Genomic DNA, 19186 nt, shown 5'->3' on the forward strand with positions numbered 1-19186 from the left:
AAAGGAAGGGAAACGAGGGCTAGAAGGAAGGAAAGAAAAATGAACAGGCAGGGAAGAAGCTTGTGAAGTGTTTATGAGTGGGAAGCACTGTTATCAAATGTGAAGGGAGATGGGAGGGGGAGAGAGAGCAGGAGAAAGAGAGGGAGACAGAATGAGAGAGAGAGAGAGAGAGAGAGAGAGAGAGAGAGAGAGAGAGAGAGAGAGAGAGAGAGAGAGTGAAGGTTGTTCTCTGGCATGTAACTGTTACAGTAAGCTCTCAGCTCAATAGTGCCCTGAAGGCACAACACCTCTCCTCGCTCTGCTAACACACACACACACACACACACACGCACATGCACCCATAAAAGAGCAGAGGAGAGGGAATATCACACATCTATGACAACTATTTGAACAGGAGGTTGCCTGTGTGTGTGTGTGTGTTCGTGTGTTATTGTGTGTGCGTGTGTGTTGACTGATCTGTTTGCCTCAGATGGGGGACGGTAGGTGGGAGTTGAATGATGGCTTAGAAAAGTGTGTGGGTTGGGGGTGTCTGCGATTTCATGGCAGCAAAAAACAAACATCTCAAGCTGTCATTTTGTGCAAATGTCTGAGTGTGTATAAGTGAGTGTATGTATGTGTGTGTGTGTGTGCATCCGTGCATGCGTGTGTGTGTTCAGCAGTTGGCATTGAGAGAAGCTCACATCTACAGGATTACTTCGACAATTGGCCATAGTGTCAGCTTCATTACCATAGCAACAGCATAGCTACAGAGAGGGCTCTGTTTTAGCCTCATCCTCCTCACCTTGATCATCACCAGTGTACCACATGTCTATCTATTCTGAACTGTAATATACAGGTAACTGCCAACATAAAGGAAACACCAACTTAAATTGTCTGGCGACTTGTGGGCCACCACGAACCGCCAGAACAGCTTCAATGTGCCTGGGCATAGATTCTACAAGTGTCTGGAAGGATGATGACACCCTTCTTCCATGAGAAACTCCATCATTTGGTGTTTTGTTGATGGTGGTAGAAAACACTATCTTGGGCACCCCTCTAGAATCTCAATTGAGTTGAGATCTGGTGACTGAGACACACACACACACAAACAAACACACACACCCGTTAAACCCGTTGAGACCCCTCTTTCAAAGTTAAAGAGATCTCTTCCCCTAGCCATGGTAACCAAAATAAAATGAGGTAGGGAGAGAGAGGGAAGGGAGGAGAGGGTTGATCAACTTCAGGGATGTTAGCAGATCAGATAGACTCCCCCCATCGCTCTCACTTTCTCTCCAGCCCTCCCTAACTTTCAGACTTATCTTTCCCACCTCCACTTCTCTCCTGCTCACTGGAGGCTGTGGCTGCCTCTCTGCCTCTCCCCTCTCTCTCCTTCTCACCCTCTCTCCTCTATCTCTCCTTCTCACCCTCTCTCCCTCATCTCCCATATCTCTCCTTCTCACCCTCTCTCCCTCTCTCCTCTATCTCTCCTTCTCACCCTCTCTCCCTCATCTCCCATATCTCTCTTTCTCACCCTCTCTCCCCTATCTCTCCTTCTCACCCTCTCTCCTCTATCTCTCCTTTTCACCCTCTCTCCCTCATCTCCCATATCTCTCTTTCTCACCCTCTCTCCCCTCTCTCTCCTTCTCACCCTCTCTCCTCTATCTCTCCTTTTAACCCTCTCTCCCTCATCTCCCATATCTCTCCTTCTCACCCTCTCTCCTCTATCTCTCCTTCTCACCCTCTCTCCTCTATCTCTCCTTCTCACCCTCTCTCCCCTATCTCTCCTTCTCACCCTCTCTCCTTCTCACCTTCTCTCCCCTCTCTCTCCTTCTCACCCTGTCTCCTCTATCTCTCCTTCTCACCCTCTCTCCCTCATCTCCCATATCTCTCCTTCTCACCCTCTCTCCTATATCTCTCCTTCTCACCCTCTCTCCCTCATCTCCCATATCTCTCTTTCTCACCCTCTCTCCCCTATCTCTCCTTCTCACCCTCTCTCCTTCTCACCCTCTCTCCCCTATCTCTCCTTCTCACCCTCTCTCCTTCTCACCTTCTCTCCCCTCTCTCTCCTTCTCACCCTGTCTCCTCTATCTCTCCTTCTCACCCTCTCTCCCTCATCTCCCATATCTCTCCTTCTCACCCTCTCTCCTATATCTCTCCTTCTCACCCTCTCTCCCTCATCTCCCATATCTCTCTTTCTCACCCTCTCTCCCCTATCTCTCCTTCTCACCCTCTCTCCTTCTCACCTTCTCTCCCCTATCTCTCCTTCTCACCCTCTCTCCCCTCTCTCCTTTTCACCCTCTCTCCCCTATCTCTCCTTCTCTCCCTCTCTCCCCTCTCTCTCCTTCTCTCCCCTATCTCTCCTTCTCACCCTCTCTCCTCTATCTCCCCTTCTCACCCTCTCTCCCTTATCTCCCCTATCTCTCCTTCTCACCCTCTCTCCTCTATCTCCCCTTCTCACCCTCTCTCCCTCTGACAGTCATGATCTGAGCCCTTAGATTTGCAGCTTGAGAAATGATGATGTTGAATTTCAAAGAGAATCCTCTTCTGCTGATTCATACTGTCCCATGCCACCAGCAACTCATCTCTACCTCTCTGCCTCCATCCCTCGCTCTATCCCTCTCTCTCCACCTCACTCACTCTCACTACTGCTATCTTTCTCTCTTTTCTCTCCACCTCTCCCCACTTCAGTCTGCCTATCAGTCACCATATGCCCAAACCTCCCACTTTGCTCTGTCTCTGACTCCGTCTCCAGGTCTTTCTAAAGCTGTAGTGGCAGAGCTGTTTGTTGATGTATTTTGATGTCCCCTATTGGTCATGGTTAGCATTGGAATAAGCACCTGTCTGTCTTTCTTTCCTACCGCAGTGTATTTATTCCTCTGTCTTTGTGCCCCACCTGCCACTCAACCCAATCCTATTTTCCCCTCTTTCTTCTCTCCAGTCTTAAGTGACACTCTCCTGCTATAGAATACTATTATCACACACACACACGCGCGCGCGTGCACACACACACACGCACGCACGCACACACACACACACACACACACACACACACACACACACACACACACACACACACACACACACACACACACACACACACACACACACACACACACACACACACACACACACACAATTCATTATTACTTCCATAGGAGTCTCTATTATAAAATGGTGAGTCACTAGTAGATATGATAGAATATGGGGTTGGATTAACTTGAGCTGTGATTCGTCTCACCTGCTCTGTGCTGTCATATCAATTACATACAGCTAATAAATGCCAATGGTAACTAGCAAGCATGACCGTACATGTAAATTAAGGTGAATTGTTCTTACACGTTTCATGTTGCTATGCTTGCATCCTTCTCCCCTCTCTCTCTGTTGTACTGTCTTTCTTCCCCTTTCATCTCTCCCTCCCCTCAAAAAGACCCATCATGTTGAGAATTCCTCTTTACCTCTCTCTTTTTAACTCCCTCCCTCTCTCACTCCACCCCTCTCCTCCCATTCTCCCAGGTCTACATTATTGACCTGGGAAGCTGATAATCAGTAGGTAGTCTACAGTACTGACCTGTGAAGCTGATGTTGAGGAGGTAGTTTCAGTACTGACCAGTGAAGCTGAGGATCAGTAGGTAGTTTCAGTACTGACCAGTGAAGCTGAGGATCAGTATGTAGTTTCAGGCAGTACTGACCAGTGAAGCTGAGGATCAGTAGGTAGTTTCAGTACTGACCAGTGAAGCTGAGGATCAGTATGTAGTTTCAGGCAGTACTGACCAGTGAAGCTGAGGATCAGTAGGTCGTTTCAGTACTGACCAGTGACGCTGAGGATCAGTATGTAGTTTCACACAGTACTGACCAGTGAAGCTGAGGTTCAGTATGTAGTTTCAGGCAGTACTGACCTATGAACCTGAGTATCAGTATGTAGTTTCAGGCAGTACTGACCAGTGAACCTGAGGATCAGTAGGTAGTTTCAGACCTGTGAAGCTGATGATCATTAGGTAGTTTTAGTACTGACCTGTGAAGCTGATGATCATTAGGTAGTTTCAGTACTGAACTGTGAAGCTGATGATCATTAGGTAGTTTCAGTACTGACCTGTGAAGCTGATGATCATTAGGTAGTTTCAGACAGTACAGACCTGTGAAGCTGATGATCATTAGGTAGTTTCAGACAGTACTGACCTGTGAAGATGATAATCATTAGGTCGTTTCAGACAGTACTGACCTGTGATGCTGATGATCATTAGGTAGTTTCAGTACTGACCTGTGAAGCTGATGATCATTAGGTAGTTTCAGTACTGACCTGTGAAGCTGATGATCATTAGGTAGTTTCAGGCAGTACTGACCTGTGAAGCTGATGTTGAGGAGGTAGTCTCTGTAGAGCTTGCGTCCATCCAGAGCCTTCATGCTGTCACAGAGCTTGGTGGTGTTGGAACACAATGTTCTCTGCATCTTATGGAGGGCGTGGGCCATGGCGTATACCGCATTCACCACAAACATGATCTTGGACTCCGGCTCAAAGTTACTATTATCCACCGACACACCCTTCTCACAGGGAGGGAGGGAGAGAGACACCATCCCCCCTGACCCTACTCCTCCTGCCCCACCTCCTCCTCCGCCAAGTGAGCACTGGAACTTCTGCTCCCAGAATTCCCGGTACCAGGGGTTGCGGCGGTTGTTGATTGGATCCAGAGACAGGAAGTAGCGGTTGAAAGCCGGCACGGGATTGGCCGCCAGTTCCAGGGTAATTGCCCCGTCGGCCGTGGCCTCGTTGCCCTTGACAATGCTTTCCTGTGCCCCCCAGCCATCACTGGCCACCCAGATGAAGGTGGTGTTGAGTCGTGCGGCGGCAGAGAGGAGTTCTCGAGCGTCATCACTCCTCAGGAAGAGAACTGCCACGCGGGCATTGGGCTTCTGGAGGAGTTGCCTGATCACTGCCTCATATGACTTCTTAGCGTTAGAGCGCCCCACCTGGACAGGAGGTAATGTGTTATTTAAACTGGAACCAGAGGGAGTAAACACAATTTAGGAAGAGGTCTACTACATAGAATAGCAGGCTAAAATAAATAGTATCACGCTGTAGGGTTAACCCTAAACCCAAATCTTGTTGTTTCTGTCTGACCAACCCCTCATGTTTTCCATGCTTGTTCTTCTATATTCTAACCTAGGTCTACTCCTATCTCCTTCACTGTCAATCTACCTTTTTAATACCCTGACAGCCCTATCTCCTTCACTGTCAAACAACCTATATAATCCCCTGACAACCCTATCTCCTTCACTGTCAATCTACCTATGTAATCCCCTGACAACCCTATCTCCTTCACTGTCAATCTACCTATATAATCTCCTGACAAACCTATCTCCTTCACTGTCAATCTACCTATGAAATCCCCTGACAACCCTATCTCCTTCACTGTTAATCTACCCATATAATCTCCTGACAACCCTATCTCCTTCACTGTCAATCTACCTATGTAATCCCCTGACAACCCTATCTCCTTCACTGTCAATCTACCTATATAATCTCCTGACAACCCTATCTCCTTCACTGTCAATCTACCTATGTAATCCCCTGACAACCCTATCTCCTTCACTGTCAATCTACCTATGTAATCTCCTGACAACCCTATCTCCTTCACTGTCAATCTACCTATATAATCCACTGACAACCCTATCTCCTTCACTGTTAAACTACCCATATAATATCCTGACAACCCTATCTCCTTCACTGTCAATCTACATATATAATCTCGTGACAACCCTATCTACTTCACTGTCAATCTACCTATGTAATCCCCTGACAACCCTATCTCCTTCACTGTCAATCTACCTATATAATCTCCTGACAACCCTATCTCCTTCACTGTCAATCGACCTATATAATCTCCTGACAACCCTTCTCCTTCACTGTCAATCTACATATATAATCTCGTGACAATCCTATCTCCTTCACTGTCAATCTACTTACAGTATATAATCTCCAGACAACCCTATCTCCTTCACTGTCAATCTACCTATGTAATCCCCTGACAACCCTATCTCCTTCACTGTCAATCTACCTATGTAATCCCCTGACAACCCTATCTCCTTCACTGTTAATCTACCCATATAATCTCCTGACAACCCTATCTCCTTCACTGTCAATCGACCTATATAATCTCCTGACAACCCTATCTCCTTCACTGTCAATCTACATATATAATCTCGTGACAATCCTATCTCCTTCACTGTCAATCTACCTACAGTATATAATCTCCAGACAACCCTATCTCCTTCACTGTCAATCTACATATATAATCTCGTGACAATCCTATCTCCTTCACTGTCAATCTACCTACAGTATATAATCTCCTGACAACCCTATCTCCTTCACTGTCAATCTACCTACAGTATATAATCTCCAGACAACCCTATCTAAACTCCTATTTCTTCCTACCTTCTCAGAGGTAGCGATGCAGATGTTCCTCATACGTGCTTCCTGTTCGAAAGCCTCTATGCCCGTCTCTCCGTAGTCTCCCTCTGATGCCACCGTGGACACGTAGGTCCAGTTGAACAGCCGCAGGATCTCTGCCATGGCTTTGGCCTGGTAGAAGTCAGGGGGCACCGTGCGGGCAAAGTAGTCATAGCGCGTCTTGTCACTGAGCTTGGCACTGGTGGAGGCATAGCTGATCTGAGGGATCTGGAAGAGGCGCAGTAGGTTGGCCACCTGGGAGAGAGAGGCAGAAAGATGTGAGAAACAGACACACACACAGATGATGATGCACACACACACTTGCATAAACACACACACACAGTCAATAAAGAGCAAATGCATCCATTAGTGTTGGACATCAGGGCTGGGGTCCATATATATATTCCCTTCCTTATGGTCACGTTCTCCTGATTTTACACATACGCACACACACACGCATGCACACGCACACACACACGCACGCACACACGCACACACACACACAGTACAGCTGTGTTGGTTTAGCTCATGTTTAATCCAGTTAGGGCATGGTTATGTGGCTCGTCTATATTTCATTTAATTCACAGCACAACTCTGTGAAGTTTTGAAAACATGTCAGCACCTCATTAGATTAATAATCCAGGAGATTAAAACACACTTGCACGCACACACAGCCACATTCACAAACACGCGCACTGTACAGATGGATATACTGACGTGTTTCTCTATCTAATCATATTATTATGATACTATGATGTAAACATGGGAAATACATTCCAGTAATGTGTGCAGGTGTGTGGACTGAGAGCGTGTGTAGCGACAGCATGTTACGTGGGTCAGATGTTGTTACTTCACAAATGGCTGCTAGGCGTCAGTGTTTACCTCTATGGTTGTATAGGAAAACACACTCTCTCTCACACGCACGCACGCACGCACGCACACACACACACACACACACACACACACACACACACACACACACACACACACACACACACACACACAGACTGCTCTGAGGCCTAACAACAACAATAACTGTCAGCCCAGAGAAAACAAGGACTAATTGTGTGTGATGAAAAAAAAAGCGATGGATGGATAACAATGAGAGAGGAGGAGAGTGGGCTGAGGTCAGAATACACTGGGCTCTCCCCAGTGGCCCAATGCAGCCATTTTTATCTCAACATCAAATCATTTCTGGGTAACAATTAAGTACTTTCCTGTGATTGTTTTCAATTAAAATGTATCATCTTAGCAAGCGACTGTCTGGGAATGGTCTGAGTGGCGAGGGAAAAACTGAAAACTATCTGTTTTCAAACTAGAGGTTTGGAGCTGTCTTTCTTATTGATGTTACCAGGCAGGCCAAAACTCCATCCCACCAAAACAGGCTGAAATTTCAGGCAGTCTTTTCAAACAGCTCTTAAACTATAAGGGTATTATCATAATTCTCACAATTTCACAGTATTATTCCAACATCATTGTGGAAATGTATATAAAACATAGGAAATCATGTTTTAGACTGCACTGGGCCTTTAATACAAAGAGTGAGATAGGGAGGAAGAGATGGTGTAGGAGAGAGAGCAAGACAAAAGAGAGATTGAGGAAAAACAGAGGGAGAGTTGGAGGGAGAGATACATTGAGAGATTAGGGATTTGGGTCTAATGGAGTAGAGGAAGGGAGGAGAGGAGAGGAAAGGAAAGAAGAGGATACTTCGTACAGTCACACACAGCAAATTGGCCAGAGTTGAAATTAACACTCAGTGGTGTAAAACAATCCCCAGTGTTGGTTTTAATAACCAGAGTTATTGTTTTACACTTTGGAGAGTGACCTGTAAACCAGGAGTTTCTTAACACCACTGTGTTAGGCTAAAACTAAACCATCAAAGTAAGGCCTTCTAATACGATATTTGTATAAAAGTTTAGTTTTTACAATAGCGTTCACCCAGGTACTCACTTGGTGAAAGCCACAGGCCTTTAAAATGAAAAAAATCAATAACCATGTCTCTGTCACTAACATATACTGTCATGGGTGGTAACTCTACAACTCACTCAAAAAGAGAGACACACTGGGGAATTGCTAATTAGGGTTTACACCATACAGTGTTAAAACAACACCCAACAATGATTTACAATGATTTACAGATGTTACATTAAGAAAATGTAACAGTGTCAGCACTAAGCAAAGTGGGACCAGTTTACTATAAATCCAGTCTTATTTTTTGCTCTGTAGGTGGTGCGTATTACTCTACAATAGAGCCATGCAAACACCACAATCAAGTTTAACACTTTAATAAGAGTTGAAAGTCTGCAACATAGTTCAATTTTTAAGAGTTAAATGTACACCATTGATTTTGCTGTGCAGAGGAGAAGAAGAGTAGGATTTATGCTGAACTATGCAAATCACCTTACTCTGTCACAATACCATATGTATTGGATGTGGATATATGTATATATATATATACATATATATATATATATATATATATATATATATATATATATATATATATATATATATTCACACATATGGATGTGTGTGAATGGATTTGTTTGTTTGTGTGTGTGTGTGTGTGTGTGTGTGTGTGTGTGTGTGTGTGTGTGTGTGCGTGCATGTGTGGTACTTGTGTCTGTTCTTTTAAAGCTGTTCTTTAATTATTTGTTACTGTAATATCGCTTACTTTTTTCAGGTATTTTCTTAAAAATGCATTGTTGGTTAAGGGCTTGTAAGTAAGCATTTCACTGTAAGGTCTACTACACCTGTTGTATTCGGTGCATGTGACAAATACAATTTGATTTGATTTGTTCAGCCAGGTCACTCGAGATCCAAGGTGATATTCAACGATTGTCCAGGATGTCGGGTGATGCCTTCAAAACCCGCCACTAGGGGCAACGATGAGTGCTACAACAATTCCCTATCCCAAACATGAACCCTTAGCTTAACTATTCAGAATTAAAGCCTAAACTTAGCCGTCCAATTGTTTCTGTTTTAACACTATTCCAAACCTTAACCTTTACCTTAACTTCGGAATGAATGCCTAAAATTAACCCCATGATCAAACGTTGAATACTGAAGTCAAAACGTGTCAAACTATGAGATCTTGTTGGTGTGTTACCTGTATAGACACGCTGCTATAGGATCCTCCTATAACTCCAGCGATTGCCAGGGGACTGTCGTCCTGTAGCGCGTAGGATCCATCAGGACAGATAAACTCTGTATCGTCCACCTTGGTCAGAGACGCACGTACAAACTCCAGCGCCTGGGGAGTACACACACACACACACACCCAGTCTTGTATAACTAACCTTGTGGGGAAACAATTCAGTCTCATTCAAAATCCTATTTTCCCTAACCTAACCCTAAACCTAATTCTAACACTAACACTAATTCTAACCTCAACTCTAAAACCCCCTAGAAATACCATTTGACCTTGTGGGGACTAACAAAATGTCCCCAGTTGGTCAAATGTGTGTTTGTTTACTATTATTGTGGGTACTTCTGGCCACAACAAGTATCGTTAAACAAGTCCACGCACACACACACACACACACACGCACACACACACACACCCATGTACATACACTCAATAAAAACTAACTGAAAATGTAAATCTAATATTTTCAAATATTTTGAAAGAAAAGGTTTTACTTTTGTGATGTCAAGGTCAAGCTCATTATGCTCAGATAGAAAAAGCAGGAAGCAATAAAAAGTGTGTGTGGTTGTTTGTGCGTATGTGTGTGGGTGTGTATGTGTGTGGTTGCGTGTGGTTGTGTGTGGTTGTGTGTGTGTGTGGGTGCGTATGTGTGTGGGTGCGTATGTGTGTGGGTGTGTGTGGGTGTGGGTGCGTATGTGTGTGGGTGCGTATGTGTGTGAGTGCTCACCAACCTGTTCCAGTGCGTATGTATCTCTAGAACAGGTGTCCAGTATGTGAACTCCCAGACTGACTCCAGGCAGTAGAGTAGGATCAGAGTTGATCCTGTCTATAGCAAACAGCATGGCCTCCAACCTCTGGATCCCCCTGTCCTCGTTCACCCTCCCACACTCCTCTATCCCTCCCCCCTTCTCATGGACTGGGAACAGCCCCCCCAGAACCAGGTCACCCTCGATCCGGATCTCGCGACGGGGGTGAGGGGGGTCCACCCCGAGAGACACCAGCACACATCGACACAAAACAGCTAAGAGGACTGTGGTGATACGGGATAACATGGTGGAGAGGGGAGGAGAGGAAAGGTCAGGAGAGGACAAGAGATGAGAGGAAGGAAGGGAGGGAGGGAGGGAAGGGAGAGGGGGAGTAAGGTTAAGGATTAGGAGGAGTGAGGGGCTAGAGGCTAAGAGTATGGGTCAGGGGTGAGGGTTTAAAGCTAAGGGGTCAAGGGTCAAGGTAAGGGAGTTTTGAGGTGCGGCCGCAGTAACTGCTGGAACTGTTTGTAGTCCATCTAATGGTCAAGGAGAGTTCCACTGGACCATACATGGAAGAGCACAGAGTCTGGACATCAGACCTTCTAAAGGAGAGAAGAGGGGGGGGGGGGGGGGGGGTGACAGAATAGCAAGAGATCAGGCTAAACAACTAAAAAAGCCCAATGTATCTACAGTACAGGTGACAAACTCAATGTTTTCTGCTGGTCTCAAAGATGTGAGAGTTTTGGGAGAGTTTTGGGGTATTGTTAACAAGAGCTGACAGTAATGTTTACTTCACAAACAGTCAGACCATGACTAAATGGATTTGGAGAATGTTGCCCCCCCCCTCTCACTCTCCACTTCTCTCCCTTTATCTCGCCCTATTTCTGCCTCCTTCTCTTGCCCTCTTTCCCCAATCTCTCTCTACTGCAGCAAACTCTGTTACTCTTCCTACTGCGCAATACCGTGTGTGCATGTGAGTATGCGTGTGTGTGTATGCCTGTGGCTGTATCAGGATAAGTCTGTTCAGATGGCATGCAGATATAAAAGCCCAGTGTTCTGATGCCACCGCTGTGTGTGTGTGTGTGTGTGTGTGTCTGTGTGTGTGTGTGTGTGTGTGTGTGTGTGTGTGTGTGTGAGTGTGTGTGTGTGTGTGTGTGTGTGTGTGTGTGTGTGTGTGTGTGTGTGTGTGTGTGTGTGTGTGTGTGTGTGTGTGTGTGTGTGTGTGTGTGTGAGTCTGTGTGTGTGCGTGCGTGTGTGCGACCGAGCTGATACTATCTCCTCAACTAAAGCTCCCTCTGTCTCCCTAAGCCCAGACTATCTACCAAGCAGCATAACTAGTACCACTGTTTCTTCACAACCAACAACCTAATGCCTTACAACACATATGTTCCTTCAACACACCAGAGCTAGAGAGAAAGAGAGAGAAGTGTTAACTATGTATGATCTGAGTACTGTCTTCAAAATCAGTCTGAACCCAAGAGAGAGAGAGAGAATGTGTATGTGTGACATAAATGCATGCATGAGTGTGTGTGTGAGTGTGCATGCGAGCATGAATGCATGTATGTGAGTGTGTGTCAGCAGGTAGGAGGATAAAAGCGTCTCTGAGACGGAGTCAACTCTGAGCTCTGATACTGCAAGGGGCTGTTTCTGCGTATACACTCTAATCTGAATCCAACACTGCTAGGTATAAAACACACTACTATCAATGTACTCCTTTTGTACTTTATGTTCAGGTAGTCCCAAACAGTACACTCTAAAGAATGCTGGGTTAAAAACAACAAAATGTGGGTTATTTGGTAAACCAGTGCTGGGTAAATATTGGACAGAAAGACAGATACATGTCCCACTTCTCTTCAATGGCTGCGTGAAGTTGCTGGATATTGGCGGAACTGGAATACGTTGTCATGCACATCGATCTAGAGCATCCCAGGCATGCTCAATGACATGTCTGGTAAGTACAGTATTCAGGCCATAAAAGAACTGGGAAATGTACAGTTCCTTGCAACATGGGGCCTTGCATTATCATGCCGAAACAAGGGGTAAATTGCCATCGATAAAATGCAATTGTGTGGTCTGCGGTTGTGAGGCTGGTTGGACATACTGCCAAATTCTCTAAAACGCCGTAGGAGGTTCTGCTAAAGGTTCTGCTTCTGCTAAAGAAATTAACATTAAATTATCTGGCAACAGCTCTGGTGGACATTCCGGCAGTCAGCATGCAAATTGCACGCTTCCTCAAAACTTGCGACATCTGTGGCATTGTGTTGTGTGACAAAAACTGCACATTTCAGAGTAGCCTTTTATTGTCCCCAGCACAAGGTGCACCTGTGTAATGATCATATTGTTTAATCAGCTTCTTGCTATGGCACCATCCCTACAGTGAAGCATGGTGGTGGCAGCATCCCTACAGTGAAGCATGGGGGCAGCATCATGCTCTGGGGATGTTTTTCAGAGACAGGGACAGGCAGACTAGTCAGGATCGAGGGAAAGAGGAACAGAGCAAAGTACAGAGTTATCCTTGATGAAAACCTGCTACAGAGCGCTTAGGACCTCAGACTCAGACTGGGAGAAATGCTAATTTACAGGGATGTAAACAAATTAGTGCCCCAAATCTTTTGAGAAATAATCTTTTTGTGAGTATAAAACTTTTCTGGAATTTTTTATTTCAGCTCATGAAGCATGGGATCAACACTTTACATGTTGCATTAATACACTATATATACAAAAGTACAGTGCATTCGGAAAGTATTTATACCTCTTAAATGTTTCCACATTTTGTTACGTTACAGCCTTAAAAATAATTCCCCACATCAATCTACACAAACACCATATACAGACAAAGAATAAACATGCTTTTAGACATTTTTGCAAATGTATAAAAAAAATAAAAAAATCACATGTACATAAGTATTCAGACCCTTTACTCAGTCCCTTGTTGAAGCACCTTGGGCAGCGATTACAGCCTCGAGTCTTCTTGGGTATGATGCTATAAGCTTGGCACACCTGTATTTGGGGAGTTTCTGCCATTCTTCTCTGCAGATCCTCTCAAGCTCTGTCAGGTTGGATGGGGACCATTGCTGCACAGCTTTTTTCAGGTTTCTCCAGAGATGTTAGATGGGGTTCAAGTTCGGGCTCTGGCTGGGCCACTCAAGGACATTCAGAGACTTGTTCCAAAGCCACTCCTGCGTTGTCTTGGCTGTGTGCTTAGGGTTGTTGGAAGTTGAACCTTTGCCCCAGTCTGAGGTCCTGTAGCAGGTTTTCATCAAGGATAATTCTGTACTTTGCTCGTTTCCTCTTTCACTCGATCCTGACTAGTCTGGCTGTCCCTGCCTCTGAAAAACATCCCCAGAGCATGATGCTGCTACCACCATGCTTCACTGTAGGGATGGTGCCAGGCCAAATAGTTCAATCTTGGTTTCATCAGGCCAGAGAATCTTGTTGGTCTGAGAGTCCTTTAGACAAACTCCAAGCGGGCTGTCATTTGGCTTTTATGGAGGAGTGGCTTCCGTCTGGCCACTCTACCATTAAGGCCTGATTGGTGGAGTGCTGCAGAGGAACTATGGGGCTCTGTCAGAGTGACCATCGGGTTCTTGGTCACCTCCCTGACCAAGGCCCTTCTCCCTTGTTTGTTCAGTTTGTTGTGTGCCTTTCCAAATCATGTCCAATCAACTGAATTTACCACAGGTAGACTTCTATCAAGTTTTAGAAACATCTCAAGGAGAATCAATGGAAACAGGATGCACCTGAGCTCAATTTCGAGTCTCATACCAAAGGGTCTGAATACTTATGTAAATAAGGTATTTCTGCTTTTTATAAATTTGCTAACATTATTAAAAACCTGTTTTCGCTTTGTCATAATGGACTCTGGAGCAGTGGAAATGTGTTCTCTGGAGTGATGAATCACGCTACACCATCAGGCAGCCAGCTCCAACCTCAACTCAACTCCAACCTTTGGGATGATTTGGAATGCCAACTGCAAGCCAGGCTTAATTGCCCAACATCAGTGCCTGACCTCACTAATGCTCTTGTTGCTGAATGGAAGCAATTCCCCGCAGCAATGTTCCAACGTCTAGTAGAAAGCCTTCCCAAAAGAGTGGAGGCTGTTATTGAAGCAAAGGGGGGACCAACCACATATTAATGCCCATGATTTTGGAATGAGATGTTCGACGAGCAGGTGTCCACATACTGGTGATCATGTCGTGTATGTGTAGCTCTATGTTTGTTGACATCATACAATTGCATTCTGGTTGTCACGTAAACATCTGTCAGACCAAAGATGTTATAATGAGGTGAAGGAATGGTTCACTCGACTGACTTGATTGTAACTGTTGTTACTCCCCTTTCCATGGGCTGTATTTTTATTTATCTCGCATTTATCTTTTAATATAAAAGGTAAAAATTAAGGAATAAAGTTGTGAAGACCTTTATTTCCCATCAGTACAAAACATTGTTTAGGTGCTTTTCAGACAACAATGCTATTTAGACGTGTTTGTTGCATCATATGTTCTGTTGCTACTGTTCCAATCACATATTTGCGATGGCAACCACCAAACACTGTCTCTGTCTACCCTACTTGCTCTGTAATCCTACCTGCTCTGTCTACCCTACCTGCTCTCTCTCTGTCTACCCTACCTGCTCTGTCTACCCTACCTGCTCTGTCTACACTACCTGCTATGTCTACCCTACCTGCTCTGTCTACCCTACCTGCTCTGTCTACCTACCTGCTCTGTCTTCCCTACCTGCTCTGTCTACCCTACCTGCTCTGTCTACCCTACCTGCTCTGTCTACCCTACATGCTCTGTCTACACTACCTGCTATGTCTACCCTACCTGCTCTGTCTACCCTACCTGCTCTGTCTACCTACCTGCTCTGTCTACACTACCTGCTCTGTCTACCCTACCTGCTCTGTCTACACTACCTGCTCTGTCTACACTACCTGCTCTGTCTACCCTACCTGCTCTGTCTACCCTACCTGCTCTGTCTACCCTACCTGCTATGTCTACACTACCTGCTCTGTCTACCCTACCTGCTATGTCTACCCTACCTGCTATGTCTACCCTACCTGCTCTGTCTACCCTACCTGCTCTGTCCACCAAACACTGTCTCTGTCTACCCTACCTGCTTTGTCTACACTACCTGCTCTGTCTACCCTACCTGCCATGTCTACCCTACCTGCTGTCTACCCTACCTGCTCTGTCCACCAAACACTATCTCTGTCTACCCTACCTGCTCTGTCTACCTACCTGCTCTGTCTACCCTACCTGCTCTGTCTACACTACCTGCTCTGTCTACCCTACCTGCTCTGTCTACACTACCTGCGCTGTCTACCCTACCTGCTCTGTCTACACTACCTGCTATGTCAACCCTACCTGCTCTGTCTACACTACCTGCTCTGTCTACCCTACCTGCTCTGTCTACCCTACCTGCTCTGTCTACCCTACCTGCTCTGTCTACCCTACCTGCTCTGTCCACCAAACACTGCCTCTGTCTACCCTACCTGCTTTGTCTACACTACCTGCTCTGTCTACCCTACCTGCTCTGTCTACACTACCTGCTCTGTCTACCCTACCCGCATTCTCCTGCGCTGTCTACCCTATCTGCTCTGTCTACCCTACCTGCATTCTCCTGCGCTGTCTAGACTGCCTCAATTACTGTTGTTGTCATGTTCTCTTTCATAATTCAACAAGTGTGTCAATAGCAGGATACCCTCGGATAAGAAGATCAACACACTTGTCTCTCGATTAGACCTATCTAAACATTTAATCTGTATTCAATTATTACTTTTTTAAATTCTAAAAAAAAATTAACACCAATCAAAATAGTGTCATCTTTCTTCTCATGTGTGTCGAGATGGTGCGTTAAATCCCAGACGAAGCATTAGCATTCTTACAGATTCAATGGAAATCCAACGTATTCCATTGAGCACATTTCAGCCAGTTTGTGTTTGACAGGTCATTACAAACACGCACCACCCACAACCGCAAGCCTCTCCAGAGGATAGTGAGGTCTGCACAACGCATCACCGGGGGCAAACTACCTGCCCTCCAGGAGACCTATAGCACCCGATGTCACAGGAAGGCCAAAAAGATCATCAAAGAAAACAACCACACGAGCCACTGCTTGTTCACCCCGCTATCATCCAGAAAGCGAAGTTAGTACAGGTGCATCAAAGCGGAGACCGAGAGACTGAAAAACAGCTTCTATCTCAAGGCCATCAGACTGTTAAATAGCCATCACTAGCACAGTGAGGCTGCTTACTATATACACATACTCATTGGCCACTTTAATAAATGGAACACTAGCACTAATGTCACTTTAATAATGTTTGCATATCTTGCATTACTCATCTCATATAAATACTGTATTCTATACTATTCTACTGTATCTTAGTTAATGCCACTCTGACATTGCTCATCCATATATTCCTTACTTAGATTTGTGTGTATTGGGTATATGTTGTGAAATTGTTAGATATTACTTGTTAGATATTGCTGCACTGTTGGAACTAGAAGCACAATAATTTGCACATGCAATAACATCTGCTAAACACGTGAATGTGACCAATAAAATGTTATTTGATTTTATTTGATTTCCACAGTCGTAACATTAAACGGGAAAAAAACGACAGGCACGAGCAAAAAGAGTCGCAGGTGTAAAATGAATCCAATAAATCCAGAGATATTTAAGTGACAAGTGGATTTTGTACCCCTCAAACACAGGAAATAGATCCACATGTGACACAATCTCAATCGCACGCCCTTTCCCACCTGGACAAAAGGAACTCGGCGTTCAAAACCATAGTGCCCACAAAGCCCCCAGGTGGTAAGGGTAGGCAATAACACATATGCCACGGTGATCCTCAACACTGGGGGCCCTCAGGGGTGTGCACTTAGTCCCCTCCGGTACTCCCTGTTCCCCCATGACTGCATGGCCAAACACGACTCCCAACACCATCATTAAGTCGACACAACAGTGGTAGGCCTGATCACCGACGATGAGACAGTCTATAGGAAGGAGGTCAGAGACCTGGCAGTGTGGTGCCAGGACAACAATCTCTCCCTCAATGTGAGCAAGACAAAGAAGCTGATTGTGGACTACAGGAAAAGGCAAGCCAAACAGGCACCCATTAACATGGACGGGGCTGTAGTGGAGCGGGTCGAGAGTTTCAAGTTCCTTGGTGTCCACATCACCAACGAACTATCATGGTCTAAAAACACCAAGACGGTCGTGAAGAGGGCACGACAACATCTTTTCCCCCTCAGGAAACTGAAAAGATTTGGCATGGGTCCCCAGATCCTCAAAAAGTTCTACAGCTGCACCATCGAGAGCATCCCCAACTGGTATGGCAACTGCTCTGCATCTGACCGTAAGGCGCTACAGAGGGTAGTGCGTACGGCCAAGTACATCCCTGGGGTCAAGCTTCCTGCCACCCAGGACCTCTAAACCAGGTGGTGTCAGAGGAAGGCCTCATAAATTCTCAAAGACTCCAGTCACCCAAGTCATAGACTGTTCTCTCTGCTACCGCACGGCAAGCGGTACCGGAGCGCCAAGTCTAGGTCCAAAAGGCTCCTTAATACTTTCTACCCCCAAGCCATACGACTGCTGAACAATTTGTCAAATGGCCACCCGGACTATTTTGCATTGACACCCCCTTTGTTTTTACACTGCTGCTACTCGCTGTTTATTATCTATGCATAACTTTACCCCTACCTACATGTACAAATGACCTCGACCAATCTGTACCCGTGCACACTGACACCGTCCCGGTACCCCCTGTATAAAGCCTAAATGATAGTTATTTTATTGTGTTATTTAAAAAAAAAACTTACTTTAGTTTATTTAGTAAATATCTATTTTCTTAAACTGCATTGTTGGTTAAGTGCTTGTGAGTAAGCATTTCACGGTATTCGGCGCATGTGACAAATAACATTTGATTTGATTTGACATTTGATTTGAAAAATACAGATCCTCAGGTGGGTGGGGCATGCGCTTTGCTACTATAAGGCTAATTGAAGCTTCATAACTCTCAGTGTTCGACAGTAACATTTGATAACAATGCAAGAGAAACAGATGAACAGGGATTAGACTTACTCTCACAGTTGGCCAAAAACATATATATCTGAAAGCCCTGCCCATAATAAGCTACGCCTTCCGTCTTCTGATCTGACCTGCTGTGCAATTCCTCAATTACCCAGCACCAATAACCCAGCAATTACCAACCCAACTTTGCTCTTTAAAAAATGAGATTTCTGCCTAAATAGACATATCCAAACGTAATTATTTTTAATCAGATGGCCATTAACAAGAAGTGGTAATGTTGCATCATTATAGAAAGGTCTGGAACTCACCTTTCTGGTCATTGTTTTACATAAATTGCTGATGTGTACTCACTTTTGGACACAAGCTCAAGTACATAGTACAAAATAATATGAAAATATGAAAAATCATATATGATTTTTTTCCTATTCAACAAAAGTGGGCAATAGGGCTTGAAATTACTGAAATGCATTCTAAATATAGTAACAATCAAATGATAAATTATTTCACATTTCTTATTACTGTAAAATAAATATGATCATACTTAGTGACTATTTCGTTTAACTGACAACAAATCATTATCTCCTAAACCTCCACTGAGCGGCACAGAGACACCATTCAAATGTGTGCAGACTTGTTACAACTTTAACTTTAAGCACAAAGTGATTTTGTCCGTCTTTGACCAAGAAAAAGTGGCCTTGTTTCAATTCTATGAAATTATATTGAATGGTTTCATTTTGAGAGCTCTAAATCCATCTGAGATTGTGACAGCAAGATTCGCTAGACAGCCACCGTTCATGTGTGGTTTGCCAGGCTGGGCTCACTAGCTCAGAC

At 44.9% G+C, this 19186-nt stretch overlaps 1 protein-coding gene across 1 annotated transcript in view; it reads right to left on the bottom strand.

The window, feature by feature from the left end:
• The window catches only part of LOC110496093 (metabotropic glutamate receptor 3), a 61142-nt gene that overhangs the window by 24991 nt on the left and 16965 nt on the right, over positions 1 to 19186 (bottom strand). The window contains exons 3-6 of the mRNA XM_021571790.2: positions 10304 to 10920; positions 9534 to 9677; positions 6410 to 6679; positions 4320 to 4944 (exon numbers count right to left, since the gene is read on the bottom strand). Coding sequence (XP_021427465.1) covers positions 4320 to 4944; positions 6410 to 6679; positions 9534 to 9677; positions 10304 to 10624 — 1360 coding nt within the window. The 5' untranslated portion in view covers positions 10625 to 10920. The remainder of the gene's footprint in view (positions 1 to 4319; positions 4945 to 6409; positions 6680 to 9533; positions 9678 to 10303; positions 10921 to 19186) is intronic.

This window comes from Oncorhynchus mykiss, chromosome 2, assembly GCF_013265735.2.
Source record: "Oncorhynchus mykiss isolate Arlee chromosome 2, USDA_OmykA_1.1, whole genome shotgun sequence".
NCBI lineage: Eukaryota > Metazoa > Chordata > Actinopteri > Salmoniformes > Salmonidae > Oncorhynchus > Oncorhynchus mykiss.